This window comes from Erigeron canadensis, chromosome 3, assembly GCF_010389155.1.
Source record: "Erigeron canadensis isolate Cc75 chromosome 3, C_canadensis_v1, whole genome shotgun sequence".
NCBI lineage: Eukaryota > Viridiplantae > Streptophyta > Magnoliopsida > Asterales > Asteraceae > Erigeron > Erigeron canadensis.
In genome coordinates this window covers 24375250-24394419 of record NC_057763.1, presented here as the reverse complement: position 1 = coordinate 24394419, position 19170 = coordinate 24375250, and the positions used below count along the sequence as shown (strand labels likewise).

General features: G+C 33.2%; 1 protein-coding gene across 1 annotated transcript; it reads right to left on the bottom strand.

The window, feature by feature from the left end:
- Positions 1 to 7370: 7370 nt before the first annotated feature.
- LOC122592664 (phytochrome A1) lies at positions 7371 to 12482 on the bottom strand. The gene is made up of 5 exons (XM_043764947.1): positions 12245 to 12482; positions 9433 to 11469; positions 8440 to 9256; positions 8068 to 8358; positions 7371 to 7736 (listed from the first exon to the last, which is right to left on the bottom strand). Exons 2-5 carry the CDS (start codon positions 11456 to 11458, stop codon positions 7517 to 7519), a joined length of 3354 nt encoding a protein of 1117 aa, XP_043620882.1. The 5' UTR covers positions 11459 to 11469; positions 12245 to 12482; the 3' UTR covers positions 7371 to 7516.
- Between the last annotated feature and the right edge of the window lie 6688 nt (positions 12483 to 19170).

Sequence of the window (19170 nt, the reverse complement as noted above, 5' to 3'; positions counted from 1 at the left end):
AGAATCATTTCATATATATGTAATAATAAAAGCAATTTAGCTTATATAGCATGCTTTTCACCCCGATAGTTAAAACACATAAAATAGTTTGAAAGGGGGCTATGACTCACCTTGATATGCCGCATATTATTTTCACTTATCCAAAATGGGTACTTCCCATCAATCGCTCCATCATACATCCGTCACGTTTCTCAATCACATTTGAAAGCCAAGACTATCCCTACGATAGGACTAATACACGTAAGTTCCTATCTTAAGCCATCACTTAGAAATGCCACTTTCATTATGTTGCTATCAATTGTGGAATCCAAGTATATTGCCAACATTCGCATTGTTTTGGTTGTAGCGATTGATGGTGTAAAAAGGTTACTTTAATGACATGCGTAGTTATAAGTTGTTAGATTTTTGGTAACTTGGCTTCATTTGTGGTTTCACTTGGCATCTTAGGTCATCATGTAGAAATATCATATTAAGTTATGTTATCCTTATTCATCATTTGTTGTGTAACCGATTTTAGCGTGAATTAACATTTGTGATATCAATATATAGCTTGGTTAACATAATTACTTATGTCAATCTCACTTAATTAACTTTTGTTTTATTTTGATTTCACTTATCTCATGAATTTCGTTTAAGTGTTATGGGCCATTATCAATTGGGCCTTAGGTGTCATGGGCTTTTAAATGTTTTGGGCTTACATTAGTTATTGGGCTTTACCTTATTTGGGTTAGGTGCATAATGGGTCATAGTGGTTATTGGGCTATAAGGCTTATTGGGCCAAGTGGGCCTACTGATTTGTGCTCCTTATGGGTTCATTATTTGGGCCGGGTTAGCCCGTTATGGTTCTTAGTTCGTTACATAGCCCATTATGTCATTTATAAGATTACTTACAAATTTTCTGTTTTATACTTTATTTTTAAGAAATGTTAGCTACTATTTTGGGGTCAATACGAATTATTTGGACCTTCATGATTTTTACAAAGTGACTCATATGTATCTAGTATTTTTGTGAATTTTTGGTGAATTTTTAGATGATGTTTGGTGTCCGTAAAAATGATCCAAACACAAACTGTCCCGAATGGGCACTGCTTGCGACATCAGAAGTTTTATAAAAGTTCTTGATGTTCTGATTGTTAGAAAAATCTCATAATTTTATTTTAAGTTCACAACACATTGAAATTACTTTTCACCAAGTATGACCTCCTGGAACTTTATGGATTAGGAGATAAAAATTGTTAAAGTTTATAAAGTATTCATACAAAATTACAGTTTTGACCAGTTTCAGTAGAAAAATCATATCTTTCGTTTGGTTTAGTATTTTTGAGTAATTCTAGTTGGAGGTTAATCTTAACTCATTTGTCTACAACTTTTATTTTGATAGTTTTTCTTGAAAATGTCCTAACATGTTCAGTTTACCCGTTCTAAGACAGGAGATCAATTCTGTCAGAATGTTTATTGGTTATATCAACTCACCAATGGTTTTGTTTGCTTGCTTTAGCCTCTAAATTACCACTAACAAGATTATTACTTTATTTTGTATCTCTTAACATCAAATATGCAGATTTCAATCAATTTCAAGTTCATCAATCATCCTTAAAAGATCCATCTCAAGTCCCATATCAAAAATCAAATTAAACTAGTGCAAATCTAAGCATGCATGTAATCATCTCATCATATTAACAACAAATCTTTATCCATCTTCAATTCAACAACTTAAAAACATATTTTTATGAAAAACTCCAGAAATATATTCATCAAAATATATAAAAATATGACCATATTTCAAAGGAAAAATCACTTTAAAAGTTATTTAATCTATAACAACACTTTTGGGTCTTAAACTTGTTGAATCCTTGAATCTTTTCTCTAGATCTTGACATGCAATAGCATGAAAGAAAAGATTCTATCAACTTGCCCTCATCAAGTGTATAATCAAAAGAAAACATAAAGAAAACATGAACTTTTGATAGAACCTTTTTAATATGAACAAGAACAAGATTAATCTAGAAAAGAGATGAAGATATATACCCTTGAAGAACACTTTTTGATGATGAAAATATGCAGATTTTCGTGACCCTTAATGCCTCCAACAACCCTTGTTTCAACCTTAATATAACCCTTAAACTATGCTTGAATTAACCCTTTATTAATCTAGCCTATAACCCTTATTATTAATATGTGTTTAGATGGATTTTTCTTCCTTTTTCTTCCTTGAGGGCTGCCAAAAATGAAGAGAGAAAGAGAGGAGAGAAAGTAGTTGTTTGAGTGTAAGAATGTGTTTGTGTGTGTGTTGGAAGAATAAGTGTTGGAGTGTTAATTGTATGGGGAGTATAAGGGAGGATGAATTTTGATTGGAGGTGTTGTATGGGGTAAAGGGGTCGGCCATCAAGGGGGTTTTGAAGGGGTTTTCTTATTTTATTTTTTTTTGTATAAAAATAGTGTATATATTGTAGTGTGAGTATAGGTTAAGTGGGTATTTATTTTGTAAGTGTTATGTTAGTTAAATGTAGGTAATTAGTTGTTTTGGTTAAAAATATATAAGTGTATGTATATGTCATGTATATATGTATGTAAGGATATATTCTTGTATTTTTAGTTGGTTACATAAGCTATTAGTTGTAAACTTGTATTTATTTTTGAGCATATATATACTTACTCATTATTTAAGCACTTTATGTACATATAACTTACAAATATTTTCGAGATGGAAATTTTTATTTTCATGGCCATATTTACTTAAATTTGGTTTGGTGTTTAATTTGTTGGACAATTTATAGGAATTTTGATTGTAATCTCAACTTGTGAATCTTACATTATTGTTTATATAACTTAATTGATTAACAATAAAAATTTTTGTTCAAAGGTATTTTATGAAGTTCATTTAAAACTAGTTTATTACTTGAGATTATCTCGAATGATTCTAGTTATTGTTTATGGCATTTCTAAGGCATTTCACCGTACTAGAGGGCAATTGTCAATATGCCTAAATGTCTAGAAGGTCAATTTCCCTAACAAACCTCTAGGGATAGATACCTAGATAAATATAAGTACGTTGTCTTAGTCGGAAAATGAGGGTTGTCACAGTTATAGACGCGCATCATGATTAAATACATATACTTGAACGTCAAGTACATGATCACAAATATGTTTATATTTTAATTCTTAATTATCTTTCATAATAATATCACATTATGAGTATAACTGGTTTCAAAATATTCTATAACGGAGAAATTATTATATATAGCATGTGGCTTGCGGAATGACTACGATAAACAATTCCATCAATACGTCTAGGCTAATCATTACAGTGACAAACATATGATTATTGTACTATAAATATAACACTTAGAACCGTATTTCTTCAAAATTATAAGCTTTTATGACTTAAAAATATGAAGATCTAATATTGATAATATCGTAAACCTCGTGTCCAGTGTTGGACACGGGTCTAAAATCTAGTATAACCATATAGGCATGATTTAAGTAATTCTAAACCCGAATTTAAATCTGATTATAAAAGTAGTTTTCAGAAACCTAATACCAAACCTAACATCTTCCTTTACCAAAAATAATTGTCCTGGTTTCTTTGAAGAGATCGGGTGTATTGTGGCGTTTATCACTAAAACATGTTAGAAATAGTAAATTGAGAATACATAAACTAAACAGACATATTATAAACAAATTGAGGACGTGATATAATATTATAAACAGACATATTAATCACTAACTTTAACGAATATTAGCCCTCATACAACGCGGGTTGTTTCTCTCAGAGGCGGAGCCAGGTTTTGAAGTTAAGGGGGGCTTAGACTGATATAATATTACGACATTGTAACAAGTCATATATATGTAGTTGCAAGATACGGGCACCCTTCGGTTTAAGAAGCTTATAGTTAATTTTTTCTAGCAATTCAACCGAGTAATTAATATAAGAATTATTAGCTATGTATCTCAACAGCTAAAAATAATTTTAACAAAGAACAACATTAATATTAATAAGTTGTATGATATTTAAAAATGTCTCTTTTCATTATCGAATTTTGATATGATATATACGTGAATCTTCATATTAATTTGTTACTATAACATTAAAATAATGAAATAAACTTATCCTTTTAGTTCTTTAAACATAATAATTTGTTAAAAGATTATTAAACTAATATTATTAAACGTTACCATTTTACTTCTTTATGTTTTTGCTTTTAACAAAATAAACTTTCAATTTCAATTGTTATTGATTTGGTGGTATATTTAAAGAGTTTATAGTGTTAGTGGGCCGTGTACTATCCTCCAACATAGTGTATTTTAAATAAATCATTAAATTAATTGAGACATCATCTTCTAGATTTCAACAATCAACAAACCACAGAATGAGCACCACTATTTTTTTTTCAAACACCCGTTGATTTCGTATAGTCATATGAGCAACGTATTACGCAAGAGCCAAAGAATCACTAGAGGAAGGGAATGGATTTTCAATATTTATACATCGGTCAGACGGTCACTTAGTTTCATGAACGAAACTCTGCAAAATCCTTCGTACAAGCCAGCTACGAACAGTACTTGTAATGGAATTATGGGCTGGTTAGGGGTGGCTAAGCACCCCTAGCCCCCTACTAGCTCCGCCACTGCTTGTTCCAGACTAGTTTCCTCCCAGGATTCACCCAAAACAAAAAGATTAAACAACCAATGGCGGTTCTCACGGGCCACCACCTTTTTTTCGTTTAGTAGCACTAATATATCCGTATTTTGTTCAAAATAATTTATATCTAATAAGTCGCCCCTCAAGGATTATTTTTAAAAACTTTTGATACGTTTAATAAATTTAATAGTACAATAAAATTTACCTTTTTGGTTTTTATAACCCACAATTAACTTAGTCCATTCATAATTCTATGTTTTAGCCTACAAATCACAATCCACATGACAAAGTATTCCTCCCTTATTTGAGTTTTAGGCTCAAGAAAATTATTATTTTTTTACCTTTTTAGTTTTTATAACTCACAATTCACTTAGTCTATTAATAATTCTATGTTTTAGCCTAAAATTCACAATCCACATAATAAGGTCTTCCTCCTTTTTTGAGTTTTAGGCTCCAGAAAAAATTAAATTTACCTTTTTAGTTTTTATAACCCACAATTTACTTAGTCTATTCATAATTCTATGTTTTAGCCAACAATCTACAATCCATGTAACAAGGTATATCTCCCACAATCTACAATCCAACGCCTTTTATCTTGGTATATTCATAAGTCTTTGTAGTTTTTTGTTGGTTAGGAACTATGTATTGCTTATTTGAATGGAAAACTTAGATTATTAGTGTTATTTTTGTTTGACCCGACCCGATTAAGTGTATTGCATGACCATAATATAATACCCGGAACATAGCGATGGGTAAAAAATAATTTGGCCCCACTGCTAAAAATTTTAAGATCCGCCACTGTAAACAACGTTATTAATCTATCTCAATGAACATTCTATTTGTGTTTTTTCAAAAATAAATAAAAAGATCAGAAGAAAAGATAATGGAATGCACGTCCCTATTCCTTGTTTTAAAGACTCTTGACAGTTTTAAAACTGTCAATAAACCCGTCTAAAACTGTTTTTGATAACCACCAAAACATAAAACGAATTTTATAACAACACAAAATATAGAGACTGGTTTTTTGTATTTTTAAAGTAAAGGATGTAAAGGTGCTAAGTCAAGATTTTTTATATAATATTCTAAAATTTTCCTCCAAATAGCTTTCCAAACTATTCGAATATTTTAGCCAATTCAAGACTTATATACACACTTAAATTGTCATCTTCATCTAACATGGGACAAATACAAAACACAAACTAGTTAACAAATACCTTATCTAATAAAACATCTACGGAATCTTCTTGTTCGCACTCGTTGGGTATCTCAATCATGACCCAAATCTTACACTAACATAACGGCCCATAAGTACCTATCATAGGCCCAGCTAAAATACACTACCCTTCCTTCCTTATAAGTCCCGGGCCTACATGTAAATTTCTGACTATTGCTCTTTTTTATGAGAAAAAAGATATTAGTAGCTGACTAGGTGGAGACTTGAACGCCACTTAAAAAAGTTTCGTGTATGATACTGGTAGGTAAGGGTGTAGCTACATAGGGGCCGGGAGGGGCACCCGACCCCTCGAAATTTTTTTTGCAATGTAGAAGGTATATTATTTTCGTGTAGAAAAATTTCGATATATTTGGTTTCGACCCCCCATCTTAATTGTGAATTTTTTTATATACTAAGCAATAAAATTGATCCATTACATTTTACATAAGCCAACAAAATTACTTAGCCCAAATTAGAACTCATTACTTAATTAAAACTTAGCCCACTGAATTCAAGGTTCTTAAAGGTCGTAAGACTGAAATCTAATTTCTGTAGTGAATCAAACTAGGTACCAACCGTTTGTCTCCTTTTCAATGTTTACTTGTCTTGGACAAATGTTTAGTTTTGCCGTGATTGAAACTTTTTTTTATAATAATAGTATCTAATTTTTTACCCGACCCGAATCGAATCACTGACCCGAACATATTACTTAAAAAATAACGTTAGGAAAAAAAAAAAAATCTAGATCCCGACCCCACTCAAAAATTTCTAGCTTCGCCATTTTTGTTTGTTTGATATGCTTTAGTGCTTTACGTGTTTTGGTTATGAACATTTAAGCTTATAGGCCTTACCTATTTGTGACGTGATATATGTTAGAACTTAGAAGTGTCTGAGTGCCGGCATATGCTTTGCATGTTTGGTATATGCCCATTATAACATTTCTATCTTTACAACACGCATTCATTATTTCACGCCGGAGGTCCTTTACACTTAAAGACTGTTTACACGTCACATTCTCTCATAAAAAATATGAGTCCACAATTTCATCTTTCACATGTCATGGATCTCAAATTAGATGTTTAGGTAGGTATTCCTTCTATTTCCGTTGATTTCTTTTTATATCTGAATTTATCAAGCTTAATTCATATCTCTCATACGATTGACGATGCTAGCCTTCTGTCCGTGCGCACCAGCCACAAACACTTACTCTGTGTGCTGATTTATCGGCAATACAACTTTCAAATACCTCTTAAGTTTTACCCGCGCACACTAGCTAGTAAGAGAAGGAATAGGCCTAAAGATCATACTCCAAGTCAATGACCCAGGTTAATTAGCTAAGTTAATAGTATTAGTAATTGCTTGTAGTCTCTTGAAATTGTTCAAATATATATAAAAAAAAAAATATCTTCTCATTGTTTTAGAGATACAATAGTTCAATATAGCCTAATTACCTGTATTTACATGCATCTATGATTGCTTACTGCTGAGACATAGATGACAATAACATTATAGACCTTAAACACAAGAACTTACAAAATATTATTCTCAAAGCAACGAAATCCACGATTACAATTGGAAATTAACAAAAACATACAGAGGACAAACTCAAAGCAACACTTAATCTAATTTTCGAAAAGAACCAACACCAACAAAGGAGAAAGTTAGTCTGTTGATGCTTTCTTTGTTCCAGCAGAGGCAAGTTCAACAGAAATGATGAAAGTCGACCTTCTAGCTTCTCGCAAGTATTCCACATCTCCACTCATGAGCTTCAACAGGGTTCGGCTAATCACCAAACTTATTCCTTCTTCTGTTGCATCTGTACTGTTTCCAAACATTTGGCTTAACAGCTCCTCTGGAACCCCACTTCCCGTGTGTGTTATCCTATGGAAATGGGTCAAATCAGCTCATAATATAAGAGGCGACAGTTTTGATCCATTTACTTGTGAATAGTCCAATTTGGGTTATTATAGTCGTTTATTATAGTATAAAACTTTGTAAAAGATTTTACTTCAGTGACGGCTTTTTATTGTAATTATATATTATTTGAAATTCATGATAGACAGACTAGTTATTAATTAAAAATATTTAATTGAACAAAAACCATGATTATGAGAAAGCAACCCAAATTTCAGACCCATATCAACGAAAACCTGTTTCTTACCTCTAGCTCAATCTGTCCATCCTGCCCATTTTGAGACTAAATAGTACATACCTGAGTTCTAAATTCACAAGCTGAACTGATTTGGCTAAAACATCTTTGGTCAACTTGGCTGCAATTATGAGAAGGCCACCGGTTGGTGTACAAGAAACCGACAGTGACAAGAAATCTGCAAGAACTTGCTGCAGCCTTAAACTATCTCCATACAGTTTCTCCAACAACATACTTTCTCCTACACTATTTACTACTTGAATTCCCATTATGTCGGTCTTTGTCATCACTTGACTTAAGGAGGCACCCAAGATTTGCTGGAGAGTAAACTCTGTCATCTCCAGATCCAAATACCTGCCAAAGTTTGAATAGTGTTACAGATCTCAATAAATTTCAACGATATTTAAAAAAGGATTACATTTAAATTAGACATACCCGTCAACAATGCTATCAAGATCAGTGTCATCAAGTACTTTATTGAGTTGCTTTTGACATAAAGCACTTGTATGAAGAAGCTCCCTCTGCTCATCTCCCAGATCGGTTGCCTCCATCATCTTTCTTGAAAATATAATCCCAGCAAGTGGATTTTTAATCTGTCTTTTCACATAAGCTAAAGCTTTAAGTCTCTTTGCTGCAATTTGCTCAGACATTCTTTGAAAATGAATAGCTTGTTGAAGGTCTTTACTTGCTAGCTGTAAGAAGCAGAAAAGCCCGGTGACTGTACCCTCATTGTCGACCCGTTTACTTGCACATAACAAGCAGTCTACATACTTTCCACTTTTAGCAAAAAACCCGAATGAAATCTTTACTGCTTCTTGACTAGTCAGAGCTTTGTTAAGAACAATGCTCAGATTTATGAAAGACTCTTGATTATTCAGTCGACAGCATGCTGCATTTGTCCCAAAAACTTCACCCAAAAGCATTTTATCGATGACTTGTTCTCTTGGTATTCCAGATAGCTCGGTCATGGCTTGGTTCCACTCAGAACACCAACCAAATTCATCAGTTCCAAAGATTGGGGGAATCAATGGGTTCGGGTTATGCACTATAGCTTTGTAATCGCCTTCTATTCGAGTGAACTTGTCCATTATCATCTTTTGGTTAGTTATATCTTGTGCAATACAGCACACACCTACAACATGTTCGTTTACGTCCCTGCTTGCACAGGCATTTACCACAAGCGTGATTGGTTTAGACTCGCCCATTGATCCATGCGTTTTGATTTCAAATTCGACACCTGTTTCCTCTTTTCCTAGTGATACAGAAAACACGAGTACAATTAACATGACGTGCAAAAACTAAAATGAAATGAAAAAACTAGCTGGTCTTCACTACCAAACCCATTTTGGCCCATTACCCAACCCACCCATTTTTTCACCTCCAATCTATATAAGAAAAAATATGTAACTTATGAGCTAAAGTGGATACCTTCTAGTGCCAGGTTCAGCATATTTTGGACTTTGTCAACCGAAGAATCTTCAACAAGTGTCAACAAATGGCTACCAATAGCGTCTTCTACGGTCAAACCAGTCAACTCAGCTATCTTTGTATTCCATCCATTTATTAAACCATCAACATCAACTGCGAGTATAGGAACAGAAGCAGTTTCGATCAACCTAACCATCTCACTTGTAACTGATTCTAATTCTTGCAGCCCATCAAGTTTAAGCTCATTAAAACCCTCCTGAATAACATCTGTTTTCATATCCACCACTTCACTTTCTTTCAAAGCATTCCTCATAATTAGCTGCAATGAGTGAATGGCATCCATCTCAAATTCCTTCCATGGAAAACTTCTAGTTTTCACGACTTCTAAAAAGGCTTTAAAAGAAGACCTTGGGTGCATTCTTTTACCATCATCTTTTTCACCCTTCTCGTGTTTTGCACCCCCCCATCTAATTTCTGAAGCCGTGTTTGATCTAAACCAAAAAAGAATATCTTTTTCAGTTAACCTAACCGATGCCATCCCACATATTACGTCTCCAAGAGCTAGAGCCCCGGGATAACCAGCATCGTATAAACTATCGGTACTCAACCCCGTAGAATCCATATGGTATTCATAGAGCCACGATACTATATCATGAATTTGAGACTCAGTTGGGCTAACCCCCATTCGGTATACTTTACTTTTATAAAGAAGAGCCGCCCCATCACACTTAACAAGATCCATGATATTCGGGCTTTGTGCTACAATACCTAATGGAGCATCCCGCATCAACAAATCACATAACAGTGTTTGTGTGCGTAAGATATTCTTCTCCAGAATCTGGTTTTCCAATTCCAGTTCTTTATTGATGTGAATGGCAAAAACTTGAGCCAAAAACTCACACGCATAACGCAAAGGAAATGGAACGAATCTTGGAGTCGTGTTATGGCACACAACTAAACCCCAAAGCCTTTTTCGTTTCTGTGGATCAGAAGTTTCGCCTTCATCATGGATGTCGTTTATGACAACTGCCATTACCAAAGAGGCAATCGAGGTCATGTTTTCCATGTACTGTAAATGGCAACTATGTGGGGCCCGGAGATTTGAACCGCATAATGTTAAATCAAATGAGAGTTTCTTATCTTGAACTACTTTTACATTCTTGGCTCGACAATCACAAATCATTCGAACCTTATTTTTCATAAACAAGAATCTGGCTGCTTGAGGTATATCAGTGGCTGGATAATGTAACCCAAGGTAAGGGTCAAGACCCGGTTTAGTGATCTCAGCAACCACCTCACCATGATCATCTTCATGAAACTTATAAGCCATCACACGATCATAACCCGTGAGCTCAAAAACCTCCTGGACCATTGTGTCACAGAGTCGGTCGATGCTGCCACTAGGCAGAGATTGTAACCTGGCTATGGCTTTGGCTGCATGCTTATAAGATTGTAGAGAGCCAGCAGCAGTCATTGGAACTTCATTAGGCATAACGGGCTCAAAATCTAGGATCAAACTGCCCGTAACCCGATGAATGATGGCATAAAAAGGCCTCCCGGATGTTTTACAATGAACCAAAATGGGGTTTAGCAAAGAGACTTCCCCAAATCCTAAGGCCTTATACAAGGCATTAGCACTAGGACCCGCAAATATAGTTCTAACATCAGTACCAATCCCGAGAACCGGACTTTCACCAACACTGGGCACAGTGTGGCTTACCATTGTAAGCATTTCAGGGGCATTTTCAGAATAGGCAATTACTTTGAAAGTTTTTTCATCTAGGGCTAATAAACATCCAAAAGGCTGAATCAACTTACCCTTTTGAATGTGGTGAAGGTATGCAGTTGTTACCTTATCGGAACGAGGCTGTTCCCCAGTAACAACTGTGTTGCTAACATGCACGGAACTCGAGTAATCAAACGAGTCTCCTGATTCCTCAAAATCGGCATGTAGCCGTGCATCTACAGTGGTTTGTTGTATAATTCTAGTACTATGTTTTGACCTTGCAGAATTACTTGAAGACATGGTGATCAGATCTGAATACAAAGCACAAAAACTAATCTTAAACAAATTGCATGACTTTTGAGTTTTGATAATGAAAAGCAAATCACTTTCAATAAAAAGTTGTAAAATTTTCAAAACCCCACTACTAAAAAGAAAGGCAATCAAGGGTCATACTATAATCTTTGACTAGAATCCAAGAAAAAAAAACCATCACCACCTTCTTAGAATCCAACAGACAAAACCATACAATCAAAATCAAACCAAAACCCCACTTTCTTTTCAATATATTACAACTTTCGCTTATGTCCTCATAAGAAGTGTCTAGTTTGACCTCCTTAGGAAAACATTTTGGGTGGTCTGAGAAAGGGTTCGAAAATGGTCACGAAGATAATCCAATTAGACCAAGTACATCCGAATCAAAGCTCTCGCCTTTTCCAAGGTTACTTAAAGAGGGAAAAACCTTGTCTGTTTACCCATTTTAATTTTAGGCTCTACCTGGTATATTTCGGGTCAGGTTCATGTAAAAACCGTTCACATATGAACATAGATAATATTATGTATAATTTGATCTGTTCAAATTTGAACAAAGATATTCACATATACATATAAACATCTTAAGGTATAATATAGTGGCACTCATTGTTCTTCCAATTTAAATAAAACAAAATGGCCCACAAGCAAAATTTGGCAATAAAGGTTAAGTCTATATCATATCATATATCATATATAAATGTCAAATCTATGATACAAAATGCTAAAAGTAGAAAACCAAAAACTGAAAATGAAAGTGAGTAGACAGTGACTAACCCTGACCCAGATGAGATTAGTGAAAGACAACTCTGAAAGTAGCAAGCTTGAAAATCTTGAACAAGTTAGTTATAAAGACTGAAAATATATTATTGGATCACTCAAAAGACTTCAATTCCCTTGATCCTATTTATTGAAAAACTTCCTTTAGTAGTGACTGTAATTGATTGACTTTTGTAGTTTAGGAAGGTGAAACAAGGGTTAGTTGCAGGTCCACACTTGAAATGTCTAGCTTGATTGATGATGGGTACTTGTTTATTTATATATTGTATGTATTTATATATATTTATATTTAAATGGATACTGTATTTGTTTATAGTTTAATGTCTAAAATGAGTAAGTGGGAGGGAGCCACTAAGAAAAAAAGAAGTGAAGAATGGCGGTTTAGTTACTAAAGATGGAAAAGAATGACACTTGGTTGCTGGAAATCATGGAAGTATATGCTCTATTATATCATGGACTTGTGCTGTTGATCTTTGTTGGTCTTGTTTAGATCAGGGATGAGTATGGGTCGATTTTTGTTTAAAATTGAAACCTGAACTGATTCATTCGGTTTTTAAAAAACCAAAATCATTGGATTCGTTTTTTGCTTGGATCGATTTTTGGTTTTACGGTTCGGTTTGGATCGGTTTCGGGTTTTTTTCGGTTTTTTTGATAACTTGTTTTTTAAAAAAGTTTATATATATATATATATATTATGTTATAAATTTAACTTTCAATTGTTAAGAAAAAAAATATGATATAAAAACTCAAATACAGAGAAGCTTTTTAATAACTAATTATTTTTTTTAAGTGTTAAAATTTGTATAACTTTTATAAAACGAATTGTTTTTACTACATTTTTTTATTAAAAATATACATGTGTATAGATTTGTACATTAAAAAGATAAAAAGATTAAATATATATTAACATATTTATAAATTATAAGTAATAAATATAAATGTAATGTGATAAAAAAATATAAAATTAATTAAAATATATTTAGTTCGGTTTGGTTTTTTATCGGTTTTTTGGCATATGAAACCGAAACCCGAACTGATCCGTTCGGTTTTTAGAAAACGAAAACCAAACCAATGGATTTCGTTCGGTTTTCGGTTTTCCGGTTTGGTTTTATCGGGGTTTTTCGGTTTTTAGTTTTCTGGTTCGGTTTTTGCTCACCCTAGTTTAGATAATGTCACAAAATGAGAATTTATTTTAGAAAATTTTTTTAAGGAAAAAAGAGAAGATTTGTTTTTAATTGCTTTTAGTTGTTTTATCGATTTTTTTTCATTCTTTTCTTAATTAACTCATTTAAAAAAAATTAAAATATCTAATCCTAGTTAGTTAACTATAAAGGGTACGGGGTGATCGTTGATAAGGTGATCGTTGATGGGGTGATCTACCTAACGGACTCTGCCCTTAGCATCATGGCTCCGTCATAGACTGTGAGGCTTCATCTAGGGATGAGCATTTGCACGGGTACCGTGCTAATAAATTCTAATAGAAAAGTAAACCAAAATCTTAAAAAACACCCTTAACTAAAATCCTAGATCCGCCACTGAAACTAAGCATATTACTTCAAAATCTAGGGACAAGTATGAGTCGTTTTGGTTCAAATTTGACCAAAAACCGTTAGATTTGATTTTGCTTTGGTTCAATTCAGGTCGGTTTTGGTATCCCTTTTTTTTTATGTTTTTAGCTTATTAAATTATAAATTAAACATTAAACTGTTAAGAAACATATGTGAAAAAAAATAGATTTTCATCGTGTATACACTACCCTCTTTAATGTTAACTTATTTTTACATTCAACACCATTGTCGTCCCACCACCCGTCTATCACGTTACACGAACATATTACTCGTACATAACTGAACGACATACTACTAAACTTATATCTCATGAACGATTGTTAAATTTGAGGGCCATAAATATAGAGGCCATATACGACTACACACTTGGTATTTGCACATCCTTAGAGCATCAGGTATAGTTGTTGCATGCGGAATCATTCAAAAGGTTATATCATCGCCACATCAGTTTTCATTATTTCATTAGTTTTGAGTCGTTATAGATGCATAACACCATCTCTTTTTTTTAATTTATCTTTTATGAATTACATAAAATATATACTAAACTACTTTTTATTTAATTTAATATAATAAAAATACAACAATTAAATCGTAAAGAGTGTATTCATAAACTCTTTTTTTATATAACAATTAGTCGGTATTCGACATCAAGGAACACCTTACCGTTATAATTGTGAAGTCCTGCACGTACTTTAGACTACAAGATGTAGACCATAAGCCGTTACAGCTGATTCAGGCTAAAAACCTACCGACTTCTCAATCCTAAAAGTTGAACCCAAGACATGTGGGAAAAACGAGGATGCACTGCCAGTTGACCTAGCTTCATTTGCTGTATTCATAAACTATTTATAGTATAAGTATAAAAATTTACAAATTAATTACTACTATTAAAATTTTTTTTTGAAAAAAGGAAAAAGAATAAGTTGTCTTTCACCTAATCTTCCATTATCTTCTCTATCTATATCAAAGTTAAAGGAAACTGAAAAAGTGCAAAAATGAAAATTCTATGATGATGAAGATGTACATCTTAAAGATAGTTTTTCTTAATTTGTTCATAACTTTTCATCTTGAAAAGCACCTCAAGGAAGGAAAAACTCTTTAGAAACAAAAGACTTCTAAAATTTTTAAAATATCTCCTTTATTGTTCTTGTCTTCTTCCGCCTTTGCACTCTTCAATCAAACGCCGAACTTCGGCATTCAAATGCCACACGCTAAACCAAGAACGAAGAACTAAGAGGGCGGTATGGTTGACGGGTCGGTGCCGATTGTCCATGGGGGATTCGTTGTCGGCATAGAAGCTCCATACCCTATGCTCTTGATTGTCTTGAAGATGGCTCTGTTCAAATTATTTGATTGTGACAAAATTTTCTCAAATAGAAAGGAAAATAATACTCCTACAATAAATTTTAGTTATCTACAACATAACAATAATACTTATTCTGCGCATTAAAATTTGTATCTTTGTTGTAAATTAGTAAATTTTATTGTGAAAATATCATTAATGTTAACAATATATCTATTTATTTTTGTCATTGTTTCCTCTTGATTTGCATTACACGTACCTGGTTGTGTTTATTTTATTTTATTTTTTTAATACAGGAACGAAACTAGCCTATAGCTATGAGCAAAGGGATATGGAATTCACGTGGAAGGGTTCATATGTGTGTCAGATATTTCAGTTACTCCGTATATGCTAAATTCTTATACGGTAAATGATTAATCTTCTTAATAAAATAGCCTAAAAATCCTTCTAACTATTGGATTATAACATATAGAAAAATCATGAGGCAAGATTAAGAAAGAGAATTAGTGGATACCACAAGTCATCCACTTAGAATATGTGTTAATGGCAAATGTTTTTGCAAGCTGTTTAGAGCGTTCACAGTGGGCTCGTTCCCACCTGTTCCTGACTCGTTCTTGGATGAGGAACGAACGCACACAGTTAGGTGTGGCTCGTTCCTGGGCTCGTTCTCGCTGGTTCGTTCCCCCGAAAATGAGTGTTTCACATTTTTTTTTTTCTTTTAGCTGTTTTCAAAATTTAAAAAATTGTACACTAATGGTCCTTAACGGCCATATTTGATATTTATACAAACTTTACACTATTGGTCCCTATTTATCATATATATATATATATATATATAACTCTTCTACACAAACTATTATCATACAAATAATTTATCTATTAAAAAACACACACTCTTCTACACAAATAACACACATTTGCAAAAGAGACATGGCAAATAACATACCAAACATGATCGTTCACACTGCAAAAATGGGGATGCAGGATCACATGATTCAAAATGATTCAAACAGATCTGCAGTTAACAATGTCATTGACAACTTCACTGCCAACAAAGCGACACTTGCAGCCGCAATTGAACGACTTGAAGCAGAACATGCTTGCAACACCATTGAAGTTGAGTACATTATTTATCTTCGGCAGCACATCGACTGACATACACAAGCTATTTTCCAACTTACCGCAACCACTAACACGTTAAACTCCACTATAGACCACGCATTATACTGGCAAGACGCTATCGGTGGTGGTCGTCCTGATGATTATCTGACCGACCCTGGGGAGGAGTACGCATCTCCGCAACCTAGCAACCGTGTCAGGTCTCCTGAACGCTATCGGTACATTCATCGCAATGACGGCGACAACACTGTGGACTCGGACTACTCCGAGTGTTAGTAACGTGTTAGTATTAAGCGTGTTTATTAGTAACGTGTTAGTGTTAAGTGTGTTTATGTTTTTATTGATCACATGTTCGTATTATGTAGTAATGTTTTATTTTATTGTATTGTATGTTATTTATTAATGAAATCTTTAAGTGTGTTTTTATTAAAAAAATTGAAGTTGTATAAGTTAGAGGGTTAAAAGTATATAAATTAAATAGATGGTATAATATTGGGTTGAAAAGGTAAAGTTAAATAAATAGTGGGTCCTGGACTAATTCTGACATTGTGGATGTTTTGGAGGATTAGTCCTTGATTAGTCCTTGGACTGATGTGGTGTTGACAGAGACTATGAGTGTCACCTACTATGAATGCTTTTGTATCATCAAAATAAAAGTGAGCCTAGTAAAATTTTCCACCTTTTTATTGTGTCCGTGTCATTTCTTTTTCAATATCTCATCCATAACACATTTCATGAGATACCGGTATCAACAATACCTCTTTGATTCTTCTTCCTATCACTATTTTATTAATTACATTGATATAATTAAATAAAAATAACAAACAAAATAAAACATCAACACACGGGGGGCTCACATTGCTCGTCCTCATCCCTTCTCCTTGGCTACGAAATCGGTGATTAGTTTTCGTGACACACCTGTAAAACCTTTGCTACCAGGGCTATCCTCTCATATGACGTTGTTTACATCTCATATCATCCATGATTAATGTTTTTGTCTATGATTAAAATGGGTATCTAGCGTTATTGTATACGACAGTACAAATTATGCTGTAATTAATGTGTCACACCTCAAGTTTTTAACTTTATTTACATAGTTCGTAGAATAAAAATATTGTGACATTTTGGATTGAAGTTTCTGGAAAAGGAAAGGGGGTATGGGCTTCACGTGAGAGGATGATATATGTGTCAGATTATATGGTATATAAAGGATGACGAGGAATATATATATTTTATTTATTTATTATTTATATAAATTTTGCATTGACCCTTTCTTTCAAGCTTGTCAATGGTTACGAGAACTTTTGTTTGGTATGGAGGGAGCAGTAAGATGTGGGTTGTGGGCACACACCCATAATCCTTATCTGTTTACTATTTGTCGCATCAATACCCCCATAACGGTTTTTAATCATTTTTTAGTGTCGATATATAGAAATACCAACCGTAAAATGCGGTTCTCTTGTTCCCTTCGGAAATACACCTAACTAAGAAGTGTATTTGTGTTTCGTTGCGTGTTGAAATTTATAGAATTAGAACGATTTCTTCGCATGAATGTTATGTCTAAGGATAAAAAATAGCTTATTATTCAGAAAAATTAATGATATAATTTTGACGGCATATATTTGTTTAAAGATATTAAAAATAAAATAAATAACAAGGGTATAATATTAAAGGATTATTACCTAAATAAATAAAATAAATACCTTATTTTATGAATTAGACTCACTTTTGTAAAATAACTAATTTAAACAAAATACCCGTGTGGTTCAGGTAGTACGGATCACGGATGGAAAGAGCCAATGACAACACTCCACAACACTCCACATGTTGACTCCTTACAAACCCCCCACCCTTGACTCTGATGTTCTCTCTTCCCTCTTTCTTCCTTCATACACCATCACTATCATCATTCTCATATTCAAAAACAATTATACTCCAAATCCACCGTTTTTTTTTTAAATCAGTCATTAAAAACAGCAAAAACACAACATTTAACACGAATTGAAATGTGTTAATCTCTTTATTCTTTACTTTTTTTGAAAAAACCCTAAACCATGTGAAATTCGAATTTTGAACAATATTGTAATGTTGATCTTTAGGGCGTGAACTTCGGCTTCATCAGGTTTGTGAAATACACATCGCGTTGTCTTTTGATTTGTGATATTTGATAAGGTTTGGGGCTGTTTCTACTGATTAAAATTGAAAATTTGGTGATAAATAAATAAAATATTTAGTGGGTTGGTGTCAAGTTTTGAACTTTATATTCACATTTGTAATTACAAGTGTTAAAGCTTAACTTTGGTGGGTATTTCTCAATTTTCTTTAAACTGAATTGTTCGATTCTAGTTTGTTGGTTTTATATAAAGATCAAATTTTTGGTGGTTTTTGAGTCAAATCTCTCAAGAAATGAAATCTTAATTTTTGACGTTGTTTAAGTTACTCGACTAAGACTTGTCTTTGAAATTTGAGTTTCTTGGATGTTTAATATTTGTTGGGTATACTCACATTTCTTCAAGTTTGATTATTTAATCTTAGTTTGAGCTTTTTTAACTTGGGACATATGATTTAAAGATCAAACCTTTTAACGACGGGTATATGTTAAAGTTCCAAGAAATGAAGTCTTTAACTAATTGTTGATTTTCAGAATTCATAAAGTGATGATACTGATGGCCACACTTATTTTAATAAAAGTGAGTCTAGTTCATAAAGTGATGATACTGATGTTGTTGCATGAAAATCCCATTTTTTGTCAATAAAGAGAGAGATTAAACCTCTGAACCATTGTTCTTTATTTTCAGTTTTCTTGTGAAAAGATATCAAAAGTTTATATAATCACAATAACAAGTTATTATTATAGAAATGTAAAATGAAATTACCAGATGAATAGATGTTAGATTTTGACGACTTTGGTGTAGGTGTGTCAAGATTCTCAA